The sequence below is a fragment of the Biomphalaria glabrata genome, chromosome 9 (genome assembly GCF_947242115.1).
Source record: "Biomphalaria glabrata chromosome 9, xgBioGlab47.1, whole genome shotgun sequence".
In the NCBI taxonomy this organism is placed as follows: Eukaryota; Metazoa; Mollusca; class Gastropoda; family Planorbidae; genus Biomphalaria; species Biomphalaria glabrata.
In genome coordinates, this window is record NC_074719.1 from 34,475,720 (window position 1) to 34,501,712 (window position 25,993).

At 35.7% G+C, this 25,993-nt stretch overlaps 2 protein-coding genes across 2 annotated transcripts; both read left to right on the forward strand.

Moving 5' to 3' along the window:
* The first annotated feature begins 10,097 nt into the window (after positions 1 to 10,097).
* On the forward strand, positions 10,098 to 21,589 carry LOC129928389 (uncharacterized). Its single transcript, XM_056042612.1, has 4 exons — positions 10,098 to 10,152; positions 12,654 to 12,813; positions 17,749 to 17,989; positions 21,470 to 21,589. Exons 1-4 carry the CDS (start codon positions 10,098 to 10,100, stop codon positions 21,548 to 21,550), a joined length of 537 nt encoding a protein of 178 aa, XP_055898587.1. The 3' UTR covers positions 21,551 to 21,589.
* A 1,617-nt stretch (positions 21,590 to 23,206) lies between these two features.
* LOC129928390 (piggyBac transposable element-derived protein 4-like) lies at positions 23,207 to 25,072 on the forward strand. The gene has a single exon (XM_056042613.1). It carries the CDS (start codon positions 23,207 to 23,209, stop codon positions 25,070 to 25,072), a length of 1,866 nt encoding a protein of 621 aa, XP_055898588.1.
* Positions 25,073 to 25,993: the final 921 nt, after the last annotated feature.

Consider the following 25,993-nt stretch of genomic DNA (forward strand, 5'->3'; position numbering starts at 1 on the left):
TACCATCAGCTCACCATTTATCGCAGAAGCTGATTCAGCTATAGAGGACATAACTCCAAGCAAAAAAAAAAACCATTCAGTGCTACCACGGGAGTCTTATGGGTGCCAGAAGCTGTATGTCAACACTTTAAAAAATATGCTGCTGTTCACACTATTTGTGTACACATACATCTGTTCTTTTTCTTCGTTCTGATTTTACATGTTGGAGGGTTCAGATCAGTAATCTTATATCTGAAATGAACTGAGCAGTGGTTTCCAGATCAGGCAGTTCTCCAAAACATTTTGGTTCTATACGAGGGTTTTGGGGCCAGAGTCTTGTTTGGGTCTCTTGATCTAGTATGCACTACTGAAGGACATGGTCAGCATTCTCTGGTGATGCTCCAGAAGGTCAAGTTTCGCTCTTCCCAGCATTTAACTACCAGAACATATATTGTTTGATTCAGTAAACGAGCATTTATTTTTTGTGTGGAAACTAAAGCAGTGTAATTACTGGTCGATTTTGACTGACTTTAATTTCTTAACATGGGGTGTGAAAAAAAAAGAAACGTGAACATAATCCAATGTAAATATAAATTAAAAGACATTCTACACAGTTAGCTATATTATCTCTCTAAGTTGTATATACATATGCGGCCCGCCATTCGCAAATTTTTTTAAATGCGGCTCTCGATACAAAAAGGTTGCCTACCCTTGATGTGGGCTAATCTAGAGTTAAATATTGCAATGGATAGAGTTCGACTCATAAATGGAAATATTAAAATGTATGTCGACACGGCATCGCAGCTATAGCGAACGAATGTAAAGAAAATGCTTTAGAAAAAAAATTAGAATGTTAATTTGATTAAAATATGACATAAATGGACTATAATTAGTATGTTAATGTGTTAAAGTTTGTTCATGTGTTAAAGTTTAAAACTATCTTTGCGAAGAGAAGTTCTATCATCTTAGAGTTGAATTAGAGATTCAGACCTAGGAATAGAGAGATGTGTAACATTTCAGTCTTGTCTAATGAAAGAATGTACGTCAGGATATCTACATTTTTCAGATATAAGGAACGAATTTATATGAAAATGCTTTTGAAACACAAATTTGAAGGTTATTTTTATTAAATAATGAAATAAATGGACTATATTTTGTAGTGTCTTATGTCAAAGTAAAAACTATCTGTGCAAAGTGTAGTTTTAAAAATTAGATCTAGATTCTTTCGATCAAAACATGGTAAACATGGTCTAGATCCATGAAATACTAATACTTTCATAGAGTCGGCAACATTTTTTTTAATGGTCTTTAGTTTGTTTTAGGGCTACTATACATACGTCACGGTTCCAGTTAGTACCAAAGGAACATTTATGCCAAGTTTTATGAAGATTTGTCAAACGCTTTATATTCTGTGCGGGACATACACCCATACATACATACAAAACACGCCTTACTTTCTGGTTTATAGCATATATATATTAGATATAATTTATTGTATCAAAAGTAGTGCACCATTGTTGTCGACCATTAATAGTCTCAGTTTACGGCTCAATACAGCCTGGTTCATTGCTCTCCTCGATGGCTAGGGAAAAAGAGCAATCTACTTAAATAATCCATATACTTTAACTTGGATGATAAAGATGTATTTATATATTACATACCTCCTACATATCTCATCCTTACCTTCTTGATATCTCCTAAATACCTCCTGCGTACCTCCTAAATACCTCCTGCGTACCTCATAAATACCTCCTGCATACCTCCTGAATAACTCTTTCATACCTTCTGTATACCTCTGAATAATTCCTGTATACCTCCTGCATACCTCCTGTATATCTCCTGCATACCTCCTGTATATCTCCTGCATACCTCCTGTATATCTCCTGCATACCTCCTGTATATCTCCTGCATACCTCCTGTATATCTCCTGCATACCTCCTGTATATCTCCTGCATACCTACTACATTCGTTATGTTAATATAAAAAATAACAACTAAGAGCTTTTGAAAATGTGATTAACCTTTGATTTTCTTTTCGAAACATCGCAGTTGTTTTAAGTATGAGCGCAATAGATTTAATAATATATATTACATTGTTCCAGATGTTTGTATAAATAGTAAGAGAAAAAGAGAATTCCAGATAAATGTAATACCGTCAATTAAACTTTTGGGATGGTCTCTTATAAAAATTAGATGTACCACAGCCTTGTGGAGAGATTTTCATACCGTAATTTGGTGTTTGGAATTTCTTTTCCTTAAAAATCGGAACATTAAATTAACGATAATTAGATTTTGTGACGTTTTAGCTAGAAAATTAAATGTACTGTAAGAGAGAAGTGAGATTTTACTTAAAAATAGAGTTAAAATATTTTTCATAAAAATCCGGAACAATATTTTTTCATAAATGAGAAGATTATTTGTTTTATGATTTAAGAATAGGGATTTCAAATAGTTTTTAGCGTTAGTAGATTTTTAAATAAAAATCGAAATTTTTTGGCGACGATTTGTAAGAAAATGTAAGTAATGTAAGTCGTTTTTTTTTTCAAAACAATATTCGGAACATTTTTTATCGATTAAAAAACTTTTGTTATGTTTCATCAAGAAAATTAAATGTAAAATAAGTCTAAAAAAGTGATTTTCAATATACGTTCTTGTAAATTACTTTCTTTTATTTTAAAGTGATACATACATAGTGTTATGACTCTACATTACGCACTGTCATTTGGCGCGACATTGTGTACCAGAGGACACAATAGAGGACAGAGGAAGGAAGATGGCCGATGTTTTAGCGATGTAAACAAGGAGGCCTGAGCTGTGATTCTAAGTTTGGCTCTAGTTGTAGTTATAATTGATTATTAAACGTTCTGTTTTATACCACTTTCGTTGGGGTTAATTGCTAAGTTATAGCAATTGGTGTCAGAAGTGGGATCCTCAACGAAAGGGGAGAAGATGGTCTAGATCTATGTATGGGACATTGAACGAGTCCATTTTCGGGTAAATCAACATAAGTTTTGATTTTAGTTGATCAACGTTTTAATACTAGATGGCGTCTAAGAAAACACTTAGTCAACTGTCATTACAGGAACTTAGGCAGGAACTCAGAGGTAGAGAGCTGAAGGTGAGCGGCAACAAGGAGGCACTTATGGAGCGTCTTAGGCAAAGCATGATAGAGGAAGAACAGGACCCGGAGACCTATGAGTTTGAAATAGAACCGACTATGATGGAGCTTTGGAACATGATGCAAGAACAAGGCAAAACAAATACTGACATAGGGAACTCGATGAAAGAAGACATGAAATCATTAAAGGATGAACTTAAAAAAGAAATGGGTAATGAACTGGGCTCTATAAAATCATTTGTGACCGAATTGAAAAATGGCATAGACAGTTTCAAACAACAATTAAGAAATGAGGTCGCTGAATTAAGGTCCCAAATGGTGGGAGATGTTGATTCTAAAATTCAACAATTACGAAATGAAATGAAGGCGGAGCTGGAAAAGAAACAAGATGTGGGAGCCACTGTGACTGAAATGACGGGGAGGATTAAACCACCGGTGTTTGACGGCTCTGTGTCTTGGTCGGCGTATCGATTACAATTCGAGGCGGCGGCGCAAGTCAACAGATGGGTTACCAAGGCAGATAGGGCAACTGGTCTCATGTTGGCACTCAGAGGCAAGGCAGCCGAATTGTTACAGACTATGACGGATCGGACAGACTACGATGCCATGGTCAAAACAATGGAACTACGATACGGCACTGAACACCTGCAGGAAGTTTTCAGGATGCAATTAAAGAATCGACAACAGAAAAACGGAGAGACATTACAGGAATTAGCAGCAGACGTGGAACGTCTCGCTCGTCTTGCCTACCCATCGGCAACACAGGAACTTCTGGATGTTCTGGTCACAGATGCTTTCATAGATGGAGTGCGAGATTCGGAACTTAAGAAAGCCATCCGAATAAGCGGAAAACGGAAAATCAACGAAGCCCTCATCTATGCCCTGGCCTACGAGGCGGCCGAAGTTTCAGCGAGGAGCATACACTATTGTCGGACGTTAAATGTGGCGGAAGAGGAGGATCTGCCGAGGCGGATTCGAAGAATGGTGGAAAAGGCTTTAAATGAACGGGAACATTATCAGACCTCAAGGCGTAGTAAAAAGACTTTTCGTTGTTGGAAGTGTAACACTCCAGGTCATTTACGGAGGAATTGTAACATGTTGTTCCAAGGCCAAGGCTGTGCATCAGAACGTCAACCGCTACGATTCTACGGGCTTAAGGAGCAAGAACGGGCAGCCCAGGAAATCGAAACTCCGAGAATAACCACTCCTTTCAGAGTGTTAGAACAAAGCAGAACCTTGAGAGTGCAGGGAAAGATTGGCGCTGGTTCTTATAGGTTCCTCTTGGACACAGGGGCTACGAGGTCGATAGTTGGACCCAGTCTGATTGGTGATCGGGAAATAATACGAGTGAATGGCTCTACTCTTGAAACGGCAGGTGGCGAAATGTTACCTATATTAGGACAGGTACGGCTTGATTTTGAAATAGGAAGTCAACCATTTAGTCATGATTTTCTGATCGCTAATGTTGTTGACGATTGCATCCTGGGTCTGGATTTTATGCAGGAATTCGGTTTATCTCTAAACATTGGAAGTGGAACTTTACAATATGGACACATAGAGTTCCCATTGCTTGATGATGGTGTGGAAGGCATTCAGGTGAGACGAATCGAACATACGACCATACCAAAGTGGTCTAATCTGTCAGTAAACAGGTATCATAAAAGGGACAAACTGAAGTGGATCGAACTGGAAGGCCAGCTACATCCTAGAAGAGCGGAGATTGAAACATCAACCAATCACTGTTGTGGCTATACGGGTAGTTACAAGGAAAGTGTTGGTGGTGGCAGCGCCGTCGATGATCATAATGACACATCAGATGCGTCTAGCTTTCAAGATAAAGAAAGTGGCAACCTTTTCAACGATAAGCGCGGACCCGAAAAGAAAACGCTAGATGAAGAAACTAGAAGAGTGACCCACAGGCAGAGTGAAACTATTGCTTTCGATGCCCTTGATAGTGCTTCAATGGGCATGACCAAATCGGACAACGTTGGGTCTGTGTCCAATACTCCTGTTTGGCTACCAGTACTAACTGCAGACAGAAATTTAATAAGAACTGTACGGGCGGCACCTCGAATGAACAATGCAAATACCAGAAAAACCATCAACAGGTCCGGACTTGACAAACGTGTGTACGTCTGCCTTCACAAAGCAGAGTAAAAGATGAATCAATTTCAGCGGAAACTGGACACTGATAATGTGGTTAATGGACATGTGTAGACAGGCCTACCTTCTGGAGATGGCTTGAAATGACAGTGTGTTTATGACCTGGCCTCCAGTGGGACTATAACTTTCTTGCCAGAACTTCATCTGCACTGACAATTCTTCAGCCCTAGCGAAAATCTGGTCATGTTCGGGACGAACATAACTAAGGAGGGGGCAGTGTTATGACTCTACATTACGCACTGTCATTTGGCGCGACATTGTGTACCAGAGGACACAATAGAGGACAGAGGAAGGAAGATGGCCGATGTTTTAGCGATGTAAACAAGGAGGCCTGAGCTGTGATTCTAAGTTTGGCTCTAGTTGTAGTTATAATTGATTATTAAACGTTCTGTTTTATACCACTTTCGTTGGGGTTAATTGCTAAGTTATAGCAATATATTAGACATAAATGGATAGCAGCACCAGGGACCAAGTTTTTAAGAGAGAAAGTAGTGAATTAAAATGCTACGAAAATAAGGTGGGGGAGGGGCTTGCTAGGGCTTGTGACCTTTGACCACTGGGATGGTAATTTGCATTCGGACGAAATGACTCTGGATCAGAAGAATGTTTTTTTGGACATTCCGATGGTCTAGAGGTTAAGTTTGCTTTGTGCGTTATCGCTAGGCGGTGGTGTCGAATCCAGAGTCACGGGTTCGAGCCTCGGTCGGCGCATTCGTAGCATTTTAATTCAGTACTTTCTCTCTTAAAAACTTGGTCCCTGGTGCTGCTATAAATTTATGTCTAATATATGTATGTATCACATTTGTTTCAGCCCCTAGCTTCAACTCCATATTTTATTTTAAAGCCCTAAACAATCTATTGTCAATATTTTAGAAATTTGTGTAAAGATAAAAATACAAAACAATTTGATATTGATAATCAAACTATAGTAACGTATTGTCAAAGAATATAAATGTAATATTAGTCAATTATGCGATTTCAAACAATCATTGTTATAACTCCTTTTTTACAAAACAATATCCGGAACATTTTTACAGTTATTGAAATATAACTGTAAGTATGGAGATTTTGATTTAGCATTTATATGCTATTTACATAAAAAAACGGAACAACATATTATTGATAATGTGCTTTTGCAATCATGGAAATTAAACGTAATATAGGTTAGAAGAGCAAACAAACATTCGTTGGCGTTGATTAGTTCTGCACAAAAACATCCATAAAAATCAATTATAGATACTTAAAACTATTGAAACTATTGAAATGTTACGGAAGGAACATTAAAGGGTAAATCAGATTTTCAATATCTTTTATAATTACTATTTTATCTAAACGTGACGGACAGACCGACCGACCGACAAAACACACAAAAAAGACAGTATTATTCTGATGGGGGCACTAAACAAAAATTCATAAAATCTGATTATTTTTAACATTTTGAGGGAACTGATAGCACAAAGTCTTGCAGATACTTGTCACGATACTTCATGAAAGTCGTTGTGTCTGGGGTCCATTTTTTTAAATGTGCGTGATATTCACATACAAAGTGCATTTGTAGCCTTTATAAACAAATATTAATGTTTTCTTTTAATTTTAGCAGCTAGTTGACCAGAAAATAACACCTTTAACTAATATTGTTTTTTAACATTTCTTGTACATTTTATAAATATATTTGACTTAGTGATACTGAAAATACAAAAAAAATTATCGTTCTTTGTTAACATAGTGTAACATTGCCTCCCTTTAATTTAATTATTTGTTTTAGAATTTTTTATCTTTTTATGAAAAATTCGCTTGCATAATTAATTTTATAAATTAAACGGTTTGCCTTTAGACAACCAAAAGTAGCCGTTGCACATAAACCTTTTCAAGCCGCATCTAATGGTGAAATAATATTTTTCATTTCTTTTCTACTTTTTGAGATCTGACAGACGGATAGACGGACAGACAGATATTTTGCACAAACCTAATAGCGGCTTTTCCCCTTAGGGGACCGCTAAAAAAGAAAATTACACAAACAAACTTCTATGAGCGCAACCAAAGGGGTTTTGAGTTTGAGCCAATTTTCTGCGGGGTATAAAAAAATACCTCTTCAATATTAAAAAAAAAAAAGCAAATTACACACTATAAAATCTATGAGCGTAACCAACGGGGTTTTGAAATTAACCCGCCCCCCTTTTCAGCGGGGTTTGAAGCTAAAAAATATTTATTCAATATTTTAAAAAGCGTATTACACACTCAAAATGCTATGAGCGAAGCCAAAGAGGTTTTGAGTTTAAACCGCCCTTCTAAAAAAATACCTCTTCAATTAAAAAAAAAAACACAAAATGACATACTAAAATTCTTTGAGCGTAGCTGAGCTATTAGGGGCTTATGAGTTTCAACCCCCCTCCTCCAGATGGCTTTTTTAAAAATAAAAACCCCTCCAAATGACTTTGAGTTTAATATCCCCTACAGAGAGTTTTGAGGTTGAAAACCTCTTCCTTCAATAGTATTCTAAAGCAAACTACTGTCACTAAATCCAATGAGCGTAGCTAAATGGGTTTTTTGAATTAAATAAAAACAACTCCAGATACTTTTTTAAGTTTTAAACGCCCCAAAAGATGATTTTGATGACAAAACTTTCCTTTTCGATATAAAAGTAAAGCAAAATAGTCACTTATTCCAAGAGCGTGGTTAAGAGGGGTTATAAATCTCTACCAGTGGCTGGGCTCCATTAATAAAGTGCAATGAATAGTCATTTGCCGAAATTGAAAAACGCTAAATGTGGCTCAACAAAGATATCTAAGACAGATTTTAGGAGTCAGTTATAGAGATCGGGTGTAAATCAAGGAAATCCTATACCGAACTATACCGACCCATTAGTAAGATTGTGACAGAGCGACGCATGAGGTTTGCAGGACATGTTCTCCGACAAAATGAATTACGCATAAGAGGAGTTGCGATGTGTTAGACACCTTATTTATATAGATTAGTTATTTAGCGACGCACCATAGAAGACGCATATTGAACGGGACTAGTGACGTTTGGGATATGTTGGGTTAGAGACCGGAAAATCAGTTAGCGATAGAACACTCCAGGGTAACGACGTGTTTAGTGACAGAGACTTCTACTGTGCCCTTTTATCAGAATAAATCCATGTGAACTTGTTCATCAGAGTCGACTACATCTCTTCACTCGTTAAAAACAGATGTGCCAGTTCTTGTTTGTATTGTTGTTCAACTACACGTAATACACCCGAACAATTACACCCAAACGATTGCAGAGTAATTGGTTGACTTCAAGACAGCCTGAACTAGCAACATCACAGATGGCATCCTAGTACAACTTGGCGCCACATATTCATGGAGGTCCTCAGAGCAGGTGGCAAGAGGCTTCAGCCATTGTCAATGACATATTTTTGTGGAAACAGCTCGCCGTTGCGCCAAACGGCGCGGGAGGATCTAAGTTAGTAGCGGATTAGGTTTTTGAAATAAAACTTTTAAATAGCAGGATATCCAACAGTAGATGCCTCAAAATATTCATTTTTTCGGCTTTTAATAACTGAAATAGCGCTTGGAGGCGGGTCTCCGCCCTGCGCTTTGGGAACTCTCAGAGCTTCCCCAGAACAATTTTTCTACTAATTCCTAGAAGAGCCTAGTCTAAGGCACAATAGATGTCTTCCGAACGAATGAAGGGTCAGAATGTAATAAAGATTAATTATGTACACACAAACACACACACACACACATATATGATTTTGTTTTGGCGGTTGAGGGAGGAAAAATCAACCCCCCGCAGAAAAAAATACTGGCTACGCCCATGCAACAGAAAACAGCGGTGTCTTCATTTCAAAGATCAAGGATGAGTGCAGAGTTTCACGTGACTAAGCAAACCCAGTGAACTGTAGATAAATTGAAATAAATAACTGAATTTTAAAATTGAATAGACTCTCGTTTTCTTCTTGTTGAACAATCCAATAACGTAGGTCATTATAAACTATATCAATAACGTGTTAGGTAATTGTAGACTATATGTATTACAGCGCAACAAACCAATAACGTGTTAGGTAATTATAAACTATATGTATTACAGCGCAACAATCCAATAACGTGTTAGGTAATTGTAGACTATATGTATTACAGCGCAACAATCCAATAACGTGTTAGGTAATTATAAACTATATGTATTACAGCGCAACAATCCAATAACGTGTTAGGTAATTGTAGACTATATGTATTACAGCGCAACAAACAAATAACGTGTTAGGTAATTGTAGACTATATGTATTACAGCGCAACAATCCAATAACGTGTTAGGTAATTGTAGACTATATGTATTACAGCGCAACAAACAAATAACGTGTTAGGTAATTGTAGACTATATGTATTACAGCGCAACAATCCAATAACGTGTTAGGTAATTATAAACTATATGTATTACAGCGCAACAAACAAACGGAAAAAAAACAACAGGATTTCTTAAGGGTGGAGGCGAGGGGGTGACTCCCTGAGCTGACCGCACCTAGTGACACCCACCCTAGGGACGCCACTGCTCCTACACACCTCCAATATACTTCCTACTTGCCTCTTAGATATCTCCTATATACATAAAAATGAAGTGCCACTTAAATTGTCCAGCAAGTATGTAGTTAAAACTTTGTAGGGACCATTCCCACATTTCCACATGAACATTCTGTTCGTATACATTAACAACATGAGTGTTCTAGGTAGCCAAAGGCGACATCTTTTTATTATTCTTTATTTGTATTTTTTTTCAGCTTATTTTTGTTTTCCTAAAGTAGATTCAATATAGTTTAAATGTAGGAAAGATTGTTTTATGTAGTCTTCCGTTTTCAGATGGAAATTGCATATTTGGCAGTTCAGTTGTATTTTGTATTTACAAGTGAAGCAGGTAAGTACATGAATCTGTATATTTATATTTTTAATTTAAAGAAGGATGTTGCTGGGTTTTTTTTTTTTTTTTTTTAATATGCCAAATAATACATTAGTTACACCTCTTAATATATACATTGAAAAGAATAGAAACTTTTCTTTATACTACTCGGCGAGAGGACTTTCGGATTCAGTGGTATATATGAAAACTACACTTAAAACTTAAATGTAAATACAACACAGAATGTATTATCTCTTAATCATGTGACCTTCTAATCTTGTCGAAAGTTTCACACTTGACTAAAGTCATCTAGTTAGTAATATAACAGTGTCGACATAATGGCGATTCGTAATGTTGTTTCACGGACATATAACTTGTTTATTGAAAATGTAAGTATAAATGTAAGTATAATCATCAAATTCCATTTGAGTCAGGGGCCTGAGAGGCTTAAATCCTCTCTTGCAAAAGCCCTGGACAGAAACCCTGCTGTTTTGCGTAGTGTATACATGTCACCATACAGGTCGAGAAGTTTGGGTTTCCCAGACCTGTCGAGGCGGAGATCAGCAAGTCTGGTGCTATCAAACACAATATAACGCACGGTTTCCTCTTCTTCCCCGCAGCGGGGGCACTGTAAATCGAAATTTTTCCAGAGCCGTGAGAAATATGAGCCAACAGGACAGTGACCTGTCTTGCACAATGTTCTAACAGCTTGGTCAGGCCTGGACAGCCACCACCATGCGCTCCGAGACTCTACGGGCTTTTTGGGACTTGTCCCAACACTCAAACCAATTTTCCATTTCTGTTTTTTTTTTTTAAATATAGCCAGAGCATGATGAAAACTTACAGCCTGTTCAGTGGGTGGAATTTGCCCTCCTTGGTGGACCAGTGAGTCTGTAATAGTGTTGTCAGTAACATCTATGTGATTCGGTACCCACTGCTTTATTACAGAGGTGCCATAGCGCTGCTTTATGTTGTAGTTATGGCAAATAAAATTTTCATTATACTTTATACACAATAGAAGATAAACCCATACACCTGGGACAGGAAACAAAGCCATCAGTGTTTAACTAAGACCTAAATTGATTTTTAAAAATCTCACAAAACAAAAAGAAACAAAACAAAACAATCTTCAAGTTAACCACCTGAATCGTCCCCTTCTCCCTTAAATTTACGAGGAGACTCAGACTGACCAAAACTGAACAGTAACATCTCTATGACGCTTATTGCGCACACAAAAAGGGTTCTTCAATATAGGAGTTTTAAATGATGACAACGTTATGTTATTCCGCTAGTTTGACCCACTTATCTTTTATTATATAATACAGACGTTTTTTTTTACCTTTTTTTTAAAAAAAAGTTCCGAAAAAAAAACAACTGTACCCTAAACTTTTTTTCGCAACCTTTGTAATGAAAAAGACCTAGTTTAACAAGGTTATAAAGACAGTTTGTATGGAAACCCAAACTCAAAATCGGCCCCCGAAGTGGTCCACTTAGGCAGGTATCAAGGCAGGTTTCAAATTTTCAGAAAAACATATCTGAATGAAATTCTATCTAAGGCAAATGACAGAGAAGATTGGAGAAAGAAGGTTGACAGATCTTGTGTCCAGCAGACCAAGTTAAAAGTGCATCTGGACTAACTGATGTCATATAAAAAAATAATGATTATCTAATGATGTAATTGGGTCAATCTTTTATTCTAAGTGTTAAGTAAAAAAAGGCATTTCTGTAAAGAAAAAATTCTTTAATTAAGTGTTCCATGGTAATACCACCGCACTGCAATTCACACGATAATATGAAAAACTAATTATTAATTTTTGTTTCAAATTTTGTTTCACTTATATGGATACAATTTTTTTTTCTTTTTTTGAAACGTAAAAGTTGGTATGATAGAAATTATTTATCTTAGCATTACAATTGTAAAAAAAAAATTGACAAAAAATCTAAAATAAATTTGTGTAAAATGTGATAAATTGTTGTCTCCAGTATTAATAATCCTCCAGTATTGTTACTATTAATATGGAGTAGTTGTAAAAATGGTGTATTTTTATGAAAGAACTGCTTGCATACTTGATTTTTTCTATAAATTAAATTTTATTATTACTATTATTATTAACTTTAGTTAATATTGATAACTGTGGTAAAGTATATGATAATGCTGAGCTTTCAAATGTCCAAAAGTAGCCCATTTACCTAAAATCTAATTTGAGTAAATAATGAGAAAACACAAGCAATGGTCAAGGAATGGACAGACAAGTCAATGAAAGATTATTTAATCCTGGTATAAGCCAAGGAGAAATAAAAATGACGTTTATCAATCAAGTGATTGAGCAGGTCGAAAGTTTGTAGAAAAACACCGACATCCTATTCCAAAGGTTGCCTTATCCTTTTTTTTTTGGGCCTATTATTAGTTATGACTAAGCAAAATAAAAGGTCTAATGCATTTTGTTTTGTTTTTTCAAAATAAAATTTCTGCTCTGTATGATTGTACACTTTTTTAAATGGATCTTCTACTTTATTAGCACCTTGCAGTGTATTGACCTGTACTGTAGATGTTCAGTCACTGGCCCAATCCAGGTTTGAAATGAATCTGCTCGATCCAAACACTTGCCAAACTGTGATAATAGAACATGCTTCTAGTATCAACAATATATTACTTCATCCCGTACAAGTCACTCAAATGTGAGTTTCTGATATCATAAGAGAGGTCTATCAATAGCTAATCATTTCTTTGTTTTAAAGGTACACTTTATATACTATATTCTTTTTTTTTTTCACATTTAAAAATCACTAAATATAAATTTTAGCTTTTATATAGCATTACATTCATGCTTATAGCATGTTCAGAGCGCTTTGGTCCAATCTCATTTGTGGACCAGTGGGGGGAGTGGGTATAGGTAGCCAAGCCAAGCCAAGTTAAAGCGTACCTAGCCTCTCGACCACGCTACCACATACATTAGAGAATAGCGCGATCAAAATAGCGCCACCAACTTCGAAAACCAAATCCGTTGTCATAAACTAGGACTTGTTATTCAATATTTTCCCCGTATCTTTATGATATAAATCACCATTTAAGCTCTTAACATGCCATTTTTGGTTTCAAAATATCATTCAGTTTCGGTAAAGACAACATCTAATGATCTGCCAATTTTAAGAGGCTATCATCGTTTAACAGTTCACAATAAAACACACAGGTGGAAGAAACCAATCCAAATATTTCGTATTTAAACATCGACGTCCAAACATATTTTAGTAGGAAAATGCGTAGTGATAAAGTTTGAACTACTCTTTGAATTATGAAAATTTTATATGAAAGAGTCATTTATAACAATTTGTAGTAACATAAATGCAACTTTTGAAAAATTGATTTGTTTAAAAATGAAAATTAATAAACAAATATACAGTGTTTTCTTGACATTCGCTGGTAATACTTTCTAAGACTGCACGCGAAGGTCAGATTTTCGTGGTAATAACTGTTATTTTGATTAATTGAAACAACTTCTGTTTACATATAGTTATAAGTAATCATATTTCTATCAATGATTTGCTAAATAGAATTGTAAAGTAGCAATAATACATAAAACACTGAACCATAATCTTCAAATACAAAAACAAAATTTAATAAAATACTCTGAAAGACACAAAGATAAAGGCACATTCCTCGTCCCATATGCTAGGACAAATTTGTACAAATACTCCTTCTTCCCTAGTGCTATTAGAGCATGGAATGGGTTGCCTGAGCTAGCCAGGAAAACCAGTGACTTGGCAGAATTTAAGTCATTGGTTAATATGCATGACTAAATGCATGACGCGTAGGACGTAATCATCTTCTTTTTTGAAGTAACGTCTGTATTATATAAGATAAGATAAGATTTCATTAATACAACTCCCCACTCATAATTTTATGCCTGTACAAAACATCCTCATTCCTGTCGCAATCGAATAGTAAACAGACCAAGCCTATCTTGCTCCATACATATTCTACCCCCAACAACATGACCCACCATATAGCTAACTCACCACACTCCTAATAACATAGATTTAAACCCAATGTTTATTTTTAGTTATCGCTTCCACACCATTGCGATAATTTTCTTACAAATGTAATTTTAATAGAATAGTTATAATCAAACAAAATCAAAACAAAAATAAAAGACATTGTGCAAAATCTACATATCCACTTTCTACAACATACACATTTTCACATTTCCCCATACCACTGATTGCCTTACTTTATTTGGATTTTGGCCCAGTCCAATAGCATTGCTTTCTATCTTATCTGTTAATTCTTTCTTCTCGTGCTCTCTGCTACCCATGTCGTCTGATGTATGGGATCTTATGTCTTCTTCCACATCCCCAGTTTTACATCGAGTAGACTTTATCCCATAATATTTCTTCCAATTCCCTATCTCCATCTCTGAACACATTTTTACCCCATGAATGTTCCCAATAATTATCTATCTCACCCTGATCTACAACACAAGCTTCCACTGTCCCCGTATAATACGGTGTATCAATACTAACTCTTGCAATCAGTAATTGAAAAATCTTCCAATTAAACATAACACACTTTCATGATTCGTCTGTATATTCATAGTCTTCCACTAATTTTTTAATCACTCCAATAATAGTGCTCCCTGTCTTCCTGATGATCTTGGCTGCCTTGTTCCCTACGAATGTCTGAAAAACCTCCAATGTTCCAGTATCAGATGACAATAATAAGCCTTGCTCTATTCTACCTTTCTCCCAGTCCTTTCTTTCCTGTCTGTTTCCTTGATATCGTCCGTTGCGGTTATCAGATTGTCTTTCAAATGTACCACGTCTATAATGCCTATATATTTTAAATTCTTCTTGACACTCGTAAATTACTTTGTCCAGCATGGGAAATATTTTTGAAGGGACCACCGTTGTAAATGATCTCAACAATAATAATGTCCATTTGTCTTCAGGGTATTCCAGTTCTCTCATTTCTATTTCGAACTACTCAATAAAATGTCCATGTCCATTTTAGCTTCTTGGAATATTACACCTTTATACTTTGCTAGTTTATTCCCTGTAGCTTCCCCCTTTCTTTTATCACTTTCTTTTCCTTCATAGCTAATATTTCCTTATCATTTTCTTTTTCTCTATTGTCCTCTATGTCTATTCTCTCCCTCTTCATCAACCTTTCTTGTACGTATTTTCTTAGTTCTGCCCCTTCAAGCTCCACTAACCTCCCTTGTCCGACATTTTCTATTACTACTAATCAAACTGAATAGTATCCTGTCTCTAGAACTAGACTTTAATATCTCTACTGTCTGTTGACAGGAGATCAACTGTTTATAGAGGAATACGTGGGTTTTACCTTTTACGTTGGGCGCCACTTGTTACGTTTTGTTATATGATGAGACTCTTTTAACAATATATCAACACAAAACGTCAACGTCATAGATTATAATTAATTTTATCTTCATGAACACTATAAACACAATTTAGTCTCTATTCCTCCATTTTGGTTCTTCCCTGCTCTCAATACGCATTCGCACCATTCCACATTTACACTAAGATGCGTACGTAACAACTGTATTATTCTTGTTACAGCGTTAGAGACGGATGAGCCCTTTAGCGTGGCGAGTTTTTTTACCTTACCTTTACCTATCCCTTAGTCTGTTAGACCGTTGGGGCACCAGGCAATATTTGTCGGCCGTCTTTCTCCATTCCTCCCTTTTTTTGCCTTGTTTAGAACCTCTCTCAATGGCATTCTTTAATGTTGTCCTCCCATCCCTTTTTCCTGGCACTGTTCCCTGAAGGAAGGTCTTTGCGAACCCAGTAGATCTTGTAATGTGGCCAAAGGTTTTAAGCTTTCGTCTTTTTACAATAGTTTGCAGGTCGTCATGGGCTCCGATCGCTACAGTAACCCTGTCTCTGATTTCTTGGTTTGTGATGCGGTCTTTGAATGTGATGCCTAGGATCCTTCTATAGCATCTCAATTCCATTGCTAGGATCCTCCTCTCAAGCTCTGCATTCAACGTCCACGACTTGCAAGCATATAAAAATGTGGCCATGACCAGAGAGCGCATCAGTCTGATTTTGGTGCCGAGGGCTAAGCCCTTATCTTTCCATATTATTTTAAGTTTTGAAAGGGCTGCTGTGGAGTGTGCTATTCGGGCCAATAGTTCGGGTTTTGTTCCCTCATCTGAGACAATAGCTCCGAGGTATTTGAAGCTGTTAACACTAGTTAGCTTTTCACCTCCAATACTGATGCCTCTTTTAAAGCCCTGATGGCTATTGGTCATAATTTGTGTTTTTTCGGCATTTATTTGCATGCCATATGCTTCGGAAGTCTTGTCAATGCGCATCACCAGGTCAGCTAGTTTTTCTTCTGTCCCTGCTAGCCGTCAATGTCATCTGCGAAGCGCAAGTTAGTAATTCTTCTTCCTCCAATGCTAACAGTACCTTCATAGCCCTCGAGGGCATCTTCCATTATCCTTTCAAGGAAGATATTGAAGAGTGTTGGTGACAGTAGGCAGCCTTGTCTTACTCGAACTGTGGTTTTGAACCAGTCCCCAATATTATTGTTGAAGTACACCGCACTGGTGGCATCTTTGTAGAGGTTCTGGATAACTTTGATTATGTTTTTATTAATGTTGTACTTTTCCATTGTCGCCCAGAGTGCTCCGTGCCATACTCGATCGAAAGCTTTCTTGAAATCAATAAAGACACGGAAAAGATTCTCTTGGTGTTGGAGATATTTCTCACAGAGTATTCTGAGGTTTAGAATTTGTTCTGTTGTGCTGCGACCTTGTTTAAAACCCGCTTGTTCTTCTGATATGATGTTGTCTGCTATCGGTTTTAGCCGGTTTAATATAATTTTTAACAAAACTTTGCTGGGATGACTTATGAGGCTGATGGTGCGATAGTTTTGACAGAGTTGTAAGTTGTCTTTCTTTGGAAGGGTTATTATGAGTGATTGGGTCCAGGGTTTGGGCCATTCTCCTGATTGCCAGATCTGGTGAGTTTACGGTATATATATATATAAATATATATATATATATATATATATATATATATATATATATATATATATATATATATATATATATATATATATATATATATATAGTCTACCATTCCGCCTAAGGCCCCCGCACATGACGCTAGCCCGGGGCCCCGCGCACTGCTAAGCCGCCCCTGACACACATATTTAATTAAAAAATATAATGTTAGTAGATTTTTTTTAAAAATATTTTTTTTAACATTTAAAGCTATTTAATTTACTCAGTATTGTCTAGATTTAAATATTATTTAACAACTGTAACTTAGAACTGTAACGTAGAACTGTAGCATAGAACTGAAAAAAAAACATACCGGTACAAGATTGAACAGTATTGATTATTTGAATTTTGACTATATTTCTTCCTAGTATTATGCAGGCATAATGATGCTATAAAGCGATCTGGGCTAGGTGATATTTTGAGACGACATCACATTGATAAAAAAAAAAAAGATTTAAAAGATCCAAATAACTATTCTCATCAAAACTCTGCATTACATTCTTATTATAATTTTAGTACACATAACAATTGTTGTAACATAAAATTATTAAAACAATGTTATCACATATTTTGTATATTTCAGATATCCATCAATTAGAGCTAGTAGAGAAAGATTTACATATTTTAAAGCTCTCATACAGGTTTGGACAGATTGGGACTATCGCAATGAATTTTACATGATGATTCTCCTTCAAGAAACAAGAACAATTTTCATAGAATCATGTATAGGCTATGTGCGTGGAAATGATCTTGATGGTATATCAATAAAGCTTAATGAATGTAAAAAAACGTATTTTAAAAATCACTTCAAAATGCTTCTCGAGGTAAGTTCTGTATTTATGAAATGCGCGTCATGCATGACTGGATTGGCACATGAAATGCATTGGACGTAATTAGAGAGAAGGAGACAGAGATAGATAGACAGACAGATAGATAGATAGATAGACAGATAGATAGATAGATAGATAGATAGATAGATAGATAAATAGATAGATAGACAGATAGATAGATAGATAGATAGATAGATAGATAGATAGATAGATAGATAGATAGATAGATAGATAGAAAGATAGATAGACAGACAGACAGACAGATAGATAGATAGATAGATAGATAGATAGATAGATAGATAGATAGATAGATAGATAGATAGATAGATAGATAGATAGATAGATAATCTATAATTAGTAAACTTAAAGTTCAATATTATTTAACATTTTTAGCAGCCCCGATGTTAAAAAGGAAACTTTCGCTAATTATGTGTCTGTTATGTTTTAGATTACAAGGCTTAACTCTATGAACCAATATTTTAGAATGCCCAATAGTAGAATAGCTTGCACCGTCCTAACACTTCGAGGTGGGATGGTTGTTTAACTTGTTTTAAAGATCACAGTTTGTAGATCTAGTATTTTGACCAATTTAGTGGAGTGTGCAAAAGGGAGGGGGGGGGGTACTAATCCTTAAAATGATTCTTTTTTTTTTAATTTATGAACTACATTCGTCATTACTAAGACTTTTAATACTGTGAGTTGCAGATGGGGATACTGTTCATGGTCAGATGCCATTCAAATTCTCAATTAGCTTATTATTTTTTTGTATAAAAAAGTCAAAACAAGAAATAACGTTGATTAGTTCATAAAGAATGGTAGTCTACTTGCCCGTACTCTGTCTGGTATCTTCTTTGGCTTAGAGTTGATTCAAATAAGACAGCGACCTACTTTTCATATTAAAACAAAAAGAGATGGTCGTCACAGAGCTTCTGTATGGCAATGATTTTGTCCAACTTACACTGAGCATTTACTGCAGCTCGCCGTTCAAGAATTTGCGTAAGCTTCCGCCTCTGTAGACACAGCACTAATCAGCAAAAAAAACCTTAGAAAAACAGAAGTCATGTTCAGAAGTCAGCCAATAAAATCTACTCAGCCCTAAGATTACCGTGAATGGATGCCCCTCAACGTTCAAGACCACTTTGATTTCTGGGAAGCATTGTATCTAGTGACATGATAATGAGCCATTGCTAGCGTAGGCTGAGAATGTTTGTTTTGCAAACAAATTGGCTGGTAAAAATGACAGATCAGCGCCTTTATAGCCTTAGGTGGCATGGTTGGCAATAGCTAGGATTGTTTCTATCATTATTGTTTCTATAAATTTTAAAGTTAGTTCTTGTTTTGGTGGGTTATAAACTAAGACTAAGACTTCTTTATTGATCCTTATGGAAATGTGTTGTGATTACAAGGACTCTTTTGTCATATAAAAACAACACAACAGAAACACACACATAAAGAGAACAGACAGCTTAAAGAGTTCATTCAGCGACTACACACAGGTATCTTGGTCCTCTACATGTTTCCTGATCAACGAGTGGCGGTGAAAGAGTCTGACAGGAGTGAGGTTCGAATTAGTACCGCTCTGTTCTTGTCTTGATTGACAGCAGTCGCCCAAATCTCGACGACCTGACGTTGTTCTGATGGAGGGGTGGCCATTGTCTTCCAAGTTTTTTTTTCCATTTTTCTTAGACATTTTTGTTCAAAAAGTTCCTTTAAATATAGTAATGCTGTGAGTGTAATTTTTAATGCTCTTTTTAGGATGTTTTCTAGACGACGTAACAATTTAGATAGATGATCCACTTGAAGAGTATATTGTCTTCTTTTTTTCGAATTTTTAACCCCAAACTCTCTTTTCCTTTACGTAAGTATATGGGCGCTTGCTGGGTGATCTGAGCATTAGAATGTAATGTAATGAGACCTTGCCAGTTCCTACATAAACATTAAGAGTTTCGTTATTCCAAGTGTGTTTGTCATAATCCTCTGACGCCACAATTAAAAGTTTTAGGATGAGATTTAAAAATGTGTCTGCTTGTTTTGTTTTTAATCCTTCCAGATAAATTAGCATGGGAAGCAAACACATTTTCAGAAGGAGATGGTGGGTTCATCTCCACACAGTGATTATGTTTTGTTTTGTTTCTCTGTTTGGGAAGAAAAGATGTTATGTTGGTTTGTGGGTGGGAAGAAAAGATGTTATGTTGGTTTGTGGGTGGGAAGAAAAGATGTTATGTTGGTTTGTGGGTGGGAAGAAAAGATGTTATGTTGGTTTGTGGGTGGGAAGAAAAGATGTTATGTTGGTTTGTGGGTGGGAAGAAAAGATGTTATGTTGGTTTGTGGGTGGGAAGAAAAGATGTTATGTTGGTTTGTGGGTGGGAAGAAAAGATGTTATGTTGGTTTGTGGGTGGGAAGAACTGTAATTAGCATCGTGGCCCGTTCTACAATTGTACCAACACTGCGAATCCTACCATCAGCTAGCGGAGCCTAATGACTCTGCTGAGATCCAATTTTTTTTAATCTATTTTTTTTCTCGACATAAGTATGTGTCACGTACGCTTAGTCTATATTTAGCTTGTCGGCAGAATTTTAGCTACCTCGGGAATTTTACATCACGCAGCAGAATTATGTTTTGGGATGAATGTGATTGGTTGGAGGTATTAATTATTGTACTTTGAGCTGCATTTATTGGTTGGCCATGCAGCGGAGAGATGTTGGTCACGTGGTAACGCCCAAGCTTTGTAAGCTGAGAGATATTACCGCCAGTCTTGTGCGGAACGTGTTAGAGAGAACATGTACTATAGTCTAGTGTTAGACTTCAAGAAAGAAAACATAATTATATTAGTGTGTAGATCGTTTATTCTATTCAAGTACATTTAACCATTGTAATTATTTGTGAATAGCTTTTCAAAGTTTTGAATTAAAGTGTTTGTTTTAGACGAAGAGAAGTTTCTTCATTGAATATACAATAATATACTTAGATCGTCTTGTCAACTAGTAACTTCTAGATGATCCTCTTATCAACTGGCAACTTCTAGATGATTCTCTTATCAACTGGCAACTTCTAGATGATCCTCTTATCAACTAGCAACTTCTAGACGATCATCTTATCAACTGACGATTTCTAAATCCTCGGCAATTACGATCATTAATTGTGCTGTTCAGATTAAGATAATCTTCAACGTGACATCTAACATCATAAAAGATCGTGACATTGGCACCATTGATGATCGTAACAGTATGGTTTGCCACTTAGAGCAAGTAGTGAAGAAACTCCAACCATTAACAATGAACTGATAAAAACGGTCAAACACCAGCTGATTCATCCACCCACTCATATAGCAGGGTTAATTTATGATAGTGAAAGTTGAGTAAAGAAAGAGACCATTTTTGTAATCACAAACTTCAAGAAATACCCTTTAATATTTGATTTAAAAACACACAAACAGTTGTTCTTTCTATAATTTATGTTGTCTTTTTATACAGGAGATGATGGAAGCATTTATCAAAGAAGGTCAAACAACTGGCAGAAAAAGAATTCTCCTATACGTTGCGCTTTCTAATTAAACGCGTTATATTGATGATGATTATGACATACCTACAATCTTTCGGCGAGTAAAAACTTGATACATTTTTAACTTGTTCATTACACATATCTTTGGTATTGATCCATTGTATTGATTATTTATTTATTTTTACATTATCTGCCCTATAAATCACTAGGTCTGAAAGGGAATTTTTTTTTTACTTATTAATTATTTATATTTTTGTTACGTTGCAGAAAATTAATGAACAGCCGTTTTCGATTGTTGTTTTTGTAATCGACGTTTTAGGGCGAAATGCTTCAGTCTGTTATATGCGGATTCTGAGGTGCCTTTAATATAGTTTAATCAACACTAATTTTGTAATTCAGTGACACGGTTTTACATTTCATTGTCTTGAGTTTTATGCTTTTAAATCAGACATGCACGATTATGAAGGAGAAATACATTGTTTATAAAATACTAGTCGACCGGCGGCGTGGCATACGCCGCTATTTTTGTAAATTGCTAAATATTTGAAAAAGTCATGGAAATCTCCAGAAATTATTAAAAATCTTTTGAAAACTCATACAAATCTCATTAAATATATAGACAAAAATTGTCATTTTGGGTGTCATTTAATATAATATGGAAAGCGCCAATCCTACGGGCGATAAATAAAAACGGTTTTATGCATTACACGTAATTGTGTAATCTGGTAAAAGAAGATTCTCGCGCCTCAAACTAATGAAGAATTACTTGAGATTAACAATTCTCGCAGATGGATTGAAACATTCATTAATTGTTGCTATTGAGCGTTATCTATGTAGGAAATAAAATTTCCATGATACACTGTAAGACTTCGCTACACGCAAGGCTCGTAAAGTTCGTGGGATAACTCTATCCGCAGAAATAAAATAGTGATCTTTCCTTTACTTCTTCTTCTCGTCCAAACTCTTGAGCGAAGAAGAGAATTATATATATAGATTATTAGTACACTCACTTTCATAGGACCCTCACTTTCATAGGACCCGCGCTAATTCAGGTGTATAAATTATTAAATTAAACCATTTTATAACTTATAACAGATTTCCCGCGCCCTCCTATCGATTTACCAGGAGCTCCTGGAAATCTCCCGAAATCGCAACATATACGAAAAAGTCCTTAAAATATACGAAATATATAGACGAAAATTATCATTTTGGGGTGTCATTCAATATGGAAAACGCAAATCTTACGCGCGGCATTATGCATCAGCCGTAATTGTGTCACCTAGTGAAAGAAGCTATTCGCGCCTCAAACTAATGAAGAATTACATGAGGTCAACAATTCTCAAAGATAGATTGAAATATTTGGTTATTCTTGCTATTGAGTATGATCTATGTAGGGAACAGAATTATTATGATATACTCTATGACTTTGCTACACGCAAGGCTCTTAACTCTTTCAGCCTGTTTTGCCAGTATACTGGCAAAACAGCTATACCTCATAGCCTGGTTTGCCAGTATACTGGCTTTTGGGGGGTGGCTTCTAAAATTAGTCCGTTTCTTGTAGTTAGAGTTTTTAAAGTTATTTCTAAAAACAAAAATAGTAAAAAGAAACGAAACCTTCCTTTTTTAAGCGTCTTTGTGCAATAACCTGGATTATTTTTTTGTTTTAATAATATTTTAATTAGTGTGTTGCTTAGTAAACATAAACAAACATGGATGCTATGCCTGGATGCAGTGGTGTTAGTGGTAGGCCTAAAAGATTGACGGTAGCACAAGCTACTCAATTGTTTTTAGCTTTAGAAAGTTCTAGTGATAGTGATAGTGAAGATGATTCAACATATTTGCCAGAAAATCATGGTGTAGATGATAACATTGTGAAGAAGAAAAGAGCTAGATATGATGATACTGTGGTTGACTCAGATTCTGACAGTGATAGTGGCAGTGAAACTAACAATGATGGGACTGGTATTATTGCTACAATTCCAGAACCAGATGATTTTAGACCTAGAACTAGTGGTAATAATGATGGGTGGCAATGGGAGAGGGTTGCTGACAATTGTCCTGTCAGTACTGCCAATACATTTAGAATGTCCCAGCCTTCTAAAAGTGGAGTCAATTCTGAGTTAGATTTGACAAGAGATTCTACACCATTTGATGTTTTTACCAGGCTAGTAGATGGTTGTATCATGACCTTTTTAGTTGATAGCATAAATGATTATGCTAAAATTGTGATTCAAAAACACAATCCTCCTACTGTCAGGTCCACTTTTAATAATTGGACAGACACAAATGTTGCAGAAATGTACAAGTTTCTCGCAGTTTTTATTTCGATAGGTCTACAAAACAAAAAGTCTGTCAGGGACTTTTGGTCTAATAAAGACATATATTATCAGCCATGGTTTAATACCATGTTTACAAGAGCTAGATTTGAGCTCTTGTTCTTTAGCATGATGCATGTAGGTGAAGCGGTCTCGGTCGGTAAGGATAAAGTTGAACCCTTCGTAAAGATGATGTGTTCAAATTTTCAAAAGGCATTTTATCCTTTTGAGGAGGTTGCTATTGATGAGATGGTGATAGGATTTAAAGGCAGGTTTGGACCATTACAGTACAACCCTAGTAAGCCTGAAAAGCACCACATAAAAAATTATGGCCTGTGTGATAGCAGTACAGGTTATGTGATAAATCTTATTACTTATTATGGAAGTGACACTTCTTACTCAGACTCATCCAACAGTATTACCAGCCATGCAGTCAAAATATTTGATACCCTTCTACAACCACTTCAAAGTGGGCATCATATTTTTGCTGATAGATATTATACATCAACAGATCTCTTAGAATATCTAACTCAGAAAAGATTTTATTATACTGGGACAGTCAACTTGGCTAGGAAAAATTTCCCTGCCGAGCTCAAGAAGCAAAAGCTGCGTCACAGAGAAACTCAATTTTACAAGTCTGTGGGCAGTATAGATGCTCTTTGTGTGGCATGGCAGGATAAGAAAGCTAAGAAGCCTTGCATTATGGTGTCCACAAAATCAACCAATCGCATCATGAATGTGCAACAGAAGCGCAGTGTTGTCGAGAAGCCAGAAATGGTTCACGACTACAATAGGATGATGAATGGTTGCGACAGGGCAGACCAAATGCTCTCTTATTATTCTGTGCATTCTAGAAAAAGCATGAAATGGTGGAAGAAAGTCTTCTTCTGGATATTAGAAATTGCACAGATTAATGCCCTCATCATTTATAATGCCACACAGGTTACATGTGACCAGCCTTCAAAAAAGCTTTCTTTAAAAAAATTTAAAGAAACTTTAATTGATGGTTTAGTTGATGCTGCCACTGCACTGGGTGATGTTCCCAGACAGGTGAAAGTGAAGACTGTTAAAGCTGACAGCAAAATAGCACCTGGGCCTCATCTTGTTCATTATGAAGAGAATGATCGCCCTTGTGTCTATTGCAAGAGTCAATCACAACGGAAGCGCACTAGATTCTTTTGCTCGGGTTGCCCGTCGCAACCTCGGCTCTGTGTGAAACATTGTTTTCGTCTATACCATGAGGATCTGGCAAAACAATAGCTTTCAAGTAGTGGCAGTAGCATCAATGTAATGTAAATAAATGTATATATATGTGTGTGTGTGTGTAAAATGTAAATATTATTCCTATTTCACTGGATATTGTTTTTTGCCAAAAATGATTTCCAATTGGATTTACAACTCTACGCGTCTAAGGTAATATCTGTTTTATAATCTTCACTGCATGTTTAAGTGTTGTATATCAAATTATTCAGAAATGAATCTTCTTTCTAATTAATAAAAAGTATTTAGTCAAAATGGTCAATACAAACAAAATAGAGAGTATATATTGATGTTATTGCAAAGAAAAAAAATCTGCGAAAAAAAAATGACTATGATCTAAGACATGAAATTACAAATTATTTACATGTAAGAGAATAAAGAAAGGGTAAAAAGGAATTCTTATGCATATCTATGTAGTTTGATATATAATTTATGTTGACTGTAATAATAAAGAAATTTTAAAAAATTATTTTATAATAGATATGGAAAAAAAAAGTAGTTTAATTAAAATTAATGCGATTTAGAAAAAAAATTAAATTAAAATAAATAAGCAAGAAATTAGAAAAAAAAACTTCATTTATGTTTATCAAAATGAATTTACTTTAAAATGAGTACAAAATATACTCTTTTCAAGCAATATTATACATATATTATGTATAACAAACCTAGACAAAAAAAATTTTTTTTACTCTTTTATTTTTTTCCTTCCTATTCAACCTGTAAAATCATCTATACAAATTAAATAAACTACAAAAATATTAAAATAGTTGTGTTGGTGATGATCTTTTCTTTAATTTGATATATAACTTTATTTATCTGTGATTTACCGTTTATGAGATAAAAAATATTTTCATCACCCTATTGTAAACAAAAACTGGTAGCCATTTTTGCCCGCATCCATTGCTATTTTAGCAACAGGCT

Coding starts and splice junctions, on each gene's coding strand:
- LOC129928389 (XM_056042612.1), top strand. CDS start 10,098: ATGGAAATTGCATATTTGGCAGTTCAGTTGTATTTTGTATTTACAAGT. Junction 12,814..17,748: donor CCCGTACAAGTCACTCAAAT/GTGAGTTTCTGA, acceptor TGTATATTTCAG/ATATCCATCAATTAGAGCTA. Junction 17,990..21,469: donor ACTTCAAAATGCTTCTCGAG/GTAAGTTCTGTA, acceptor CTTTTTATACAG/GAGATGATGGAAGCATTTAT.
- LOC129928390 (XM_056042613.1), top strand. CDS start 23,207: ATGGATGCTATGCCTGGATGCAGTGGTGTTAGTGGTAGGCCTAAAAGA.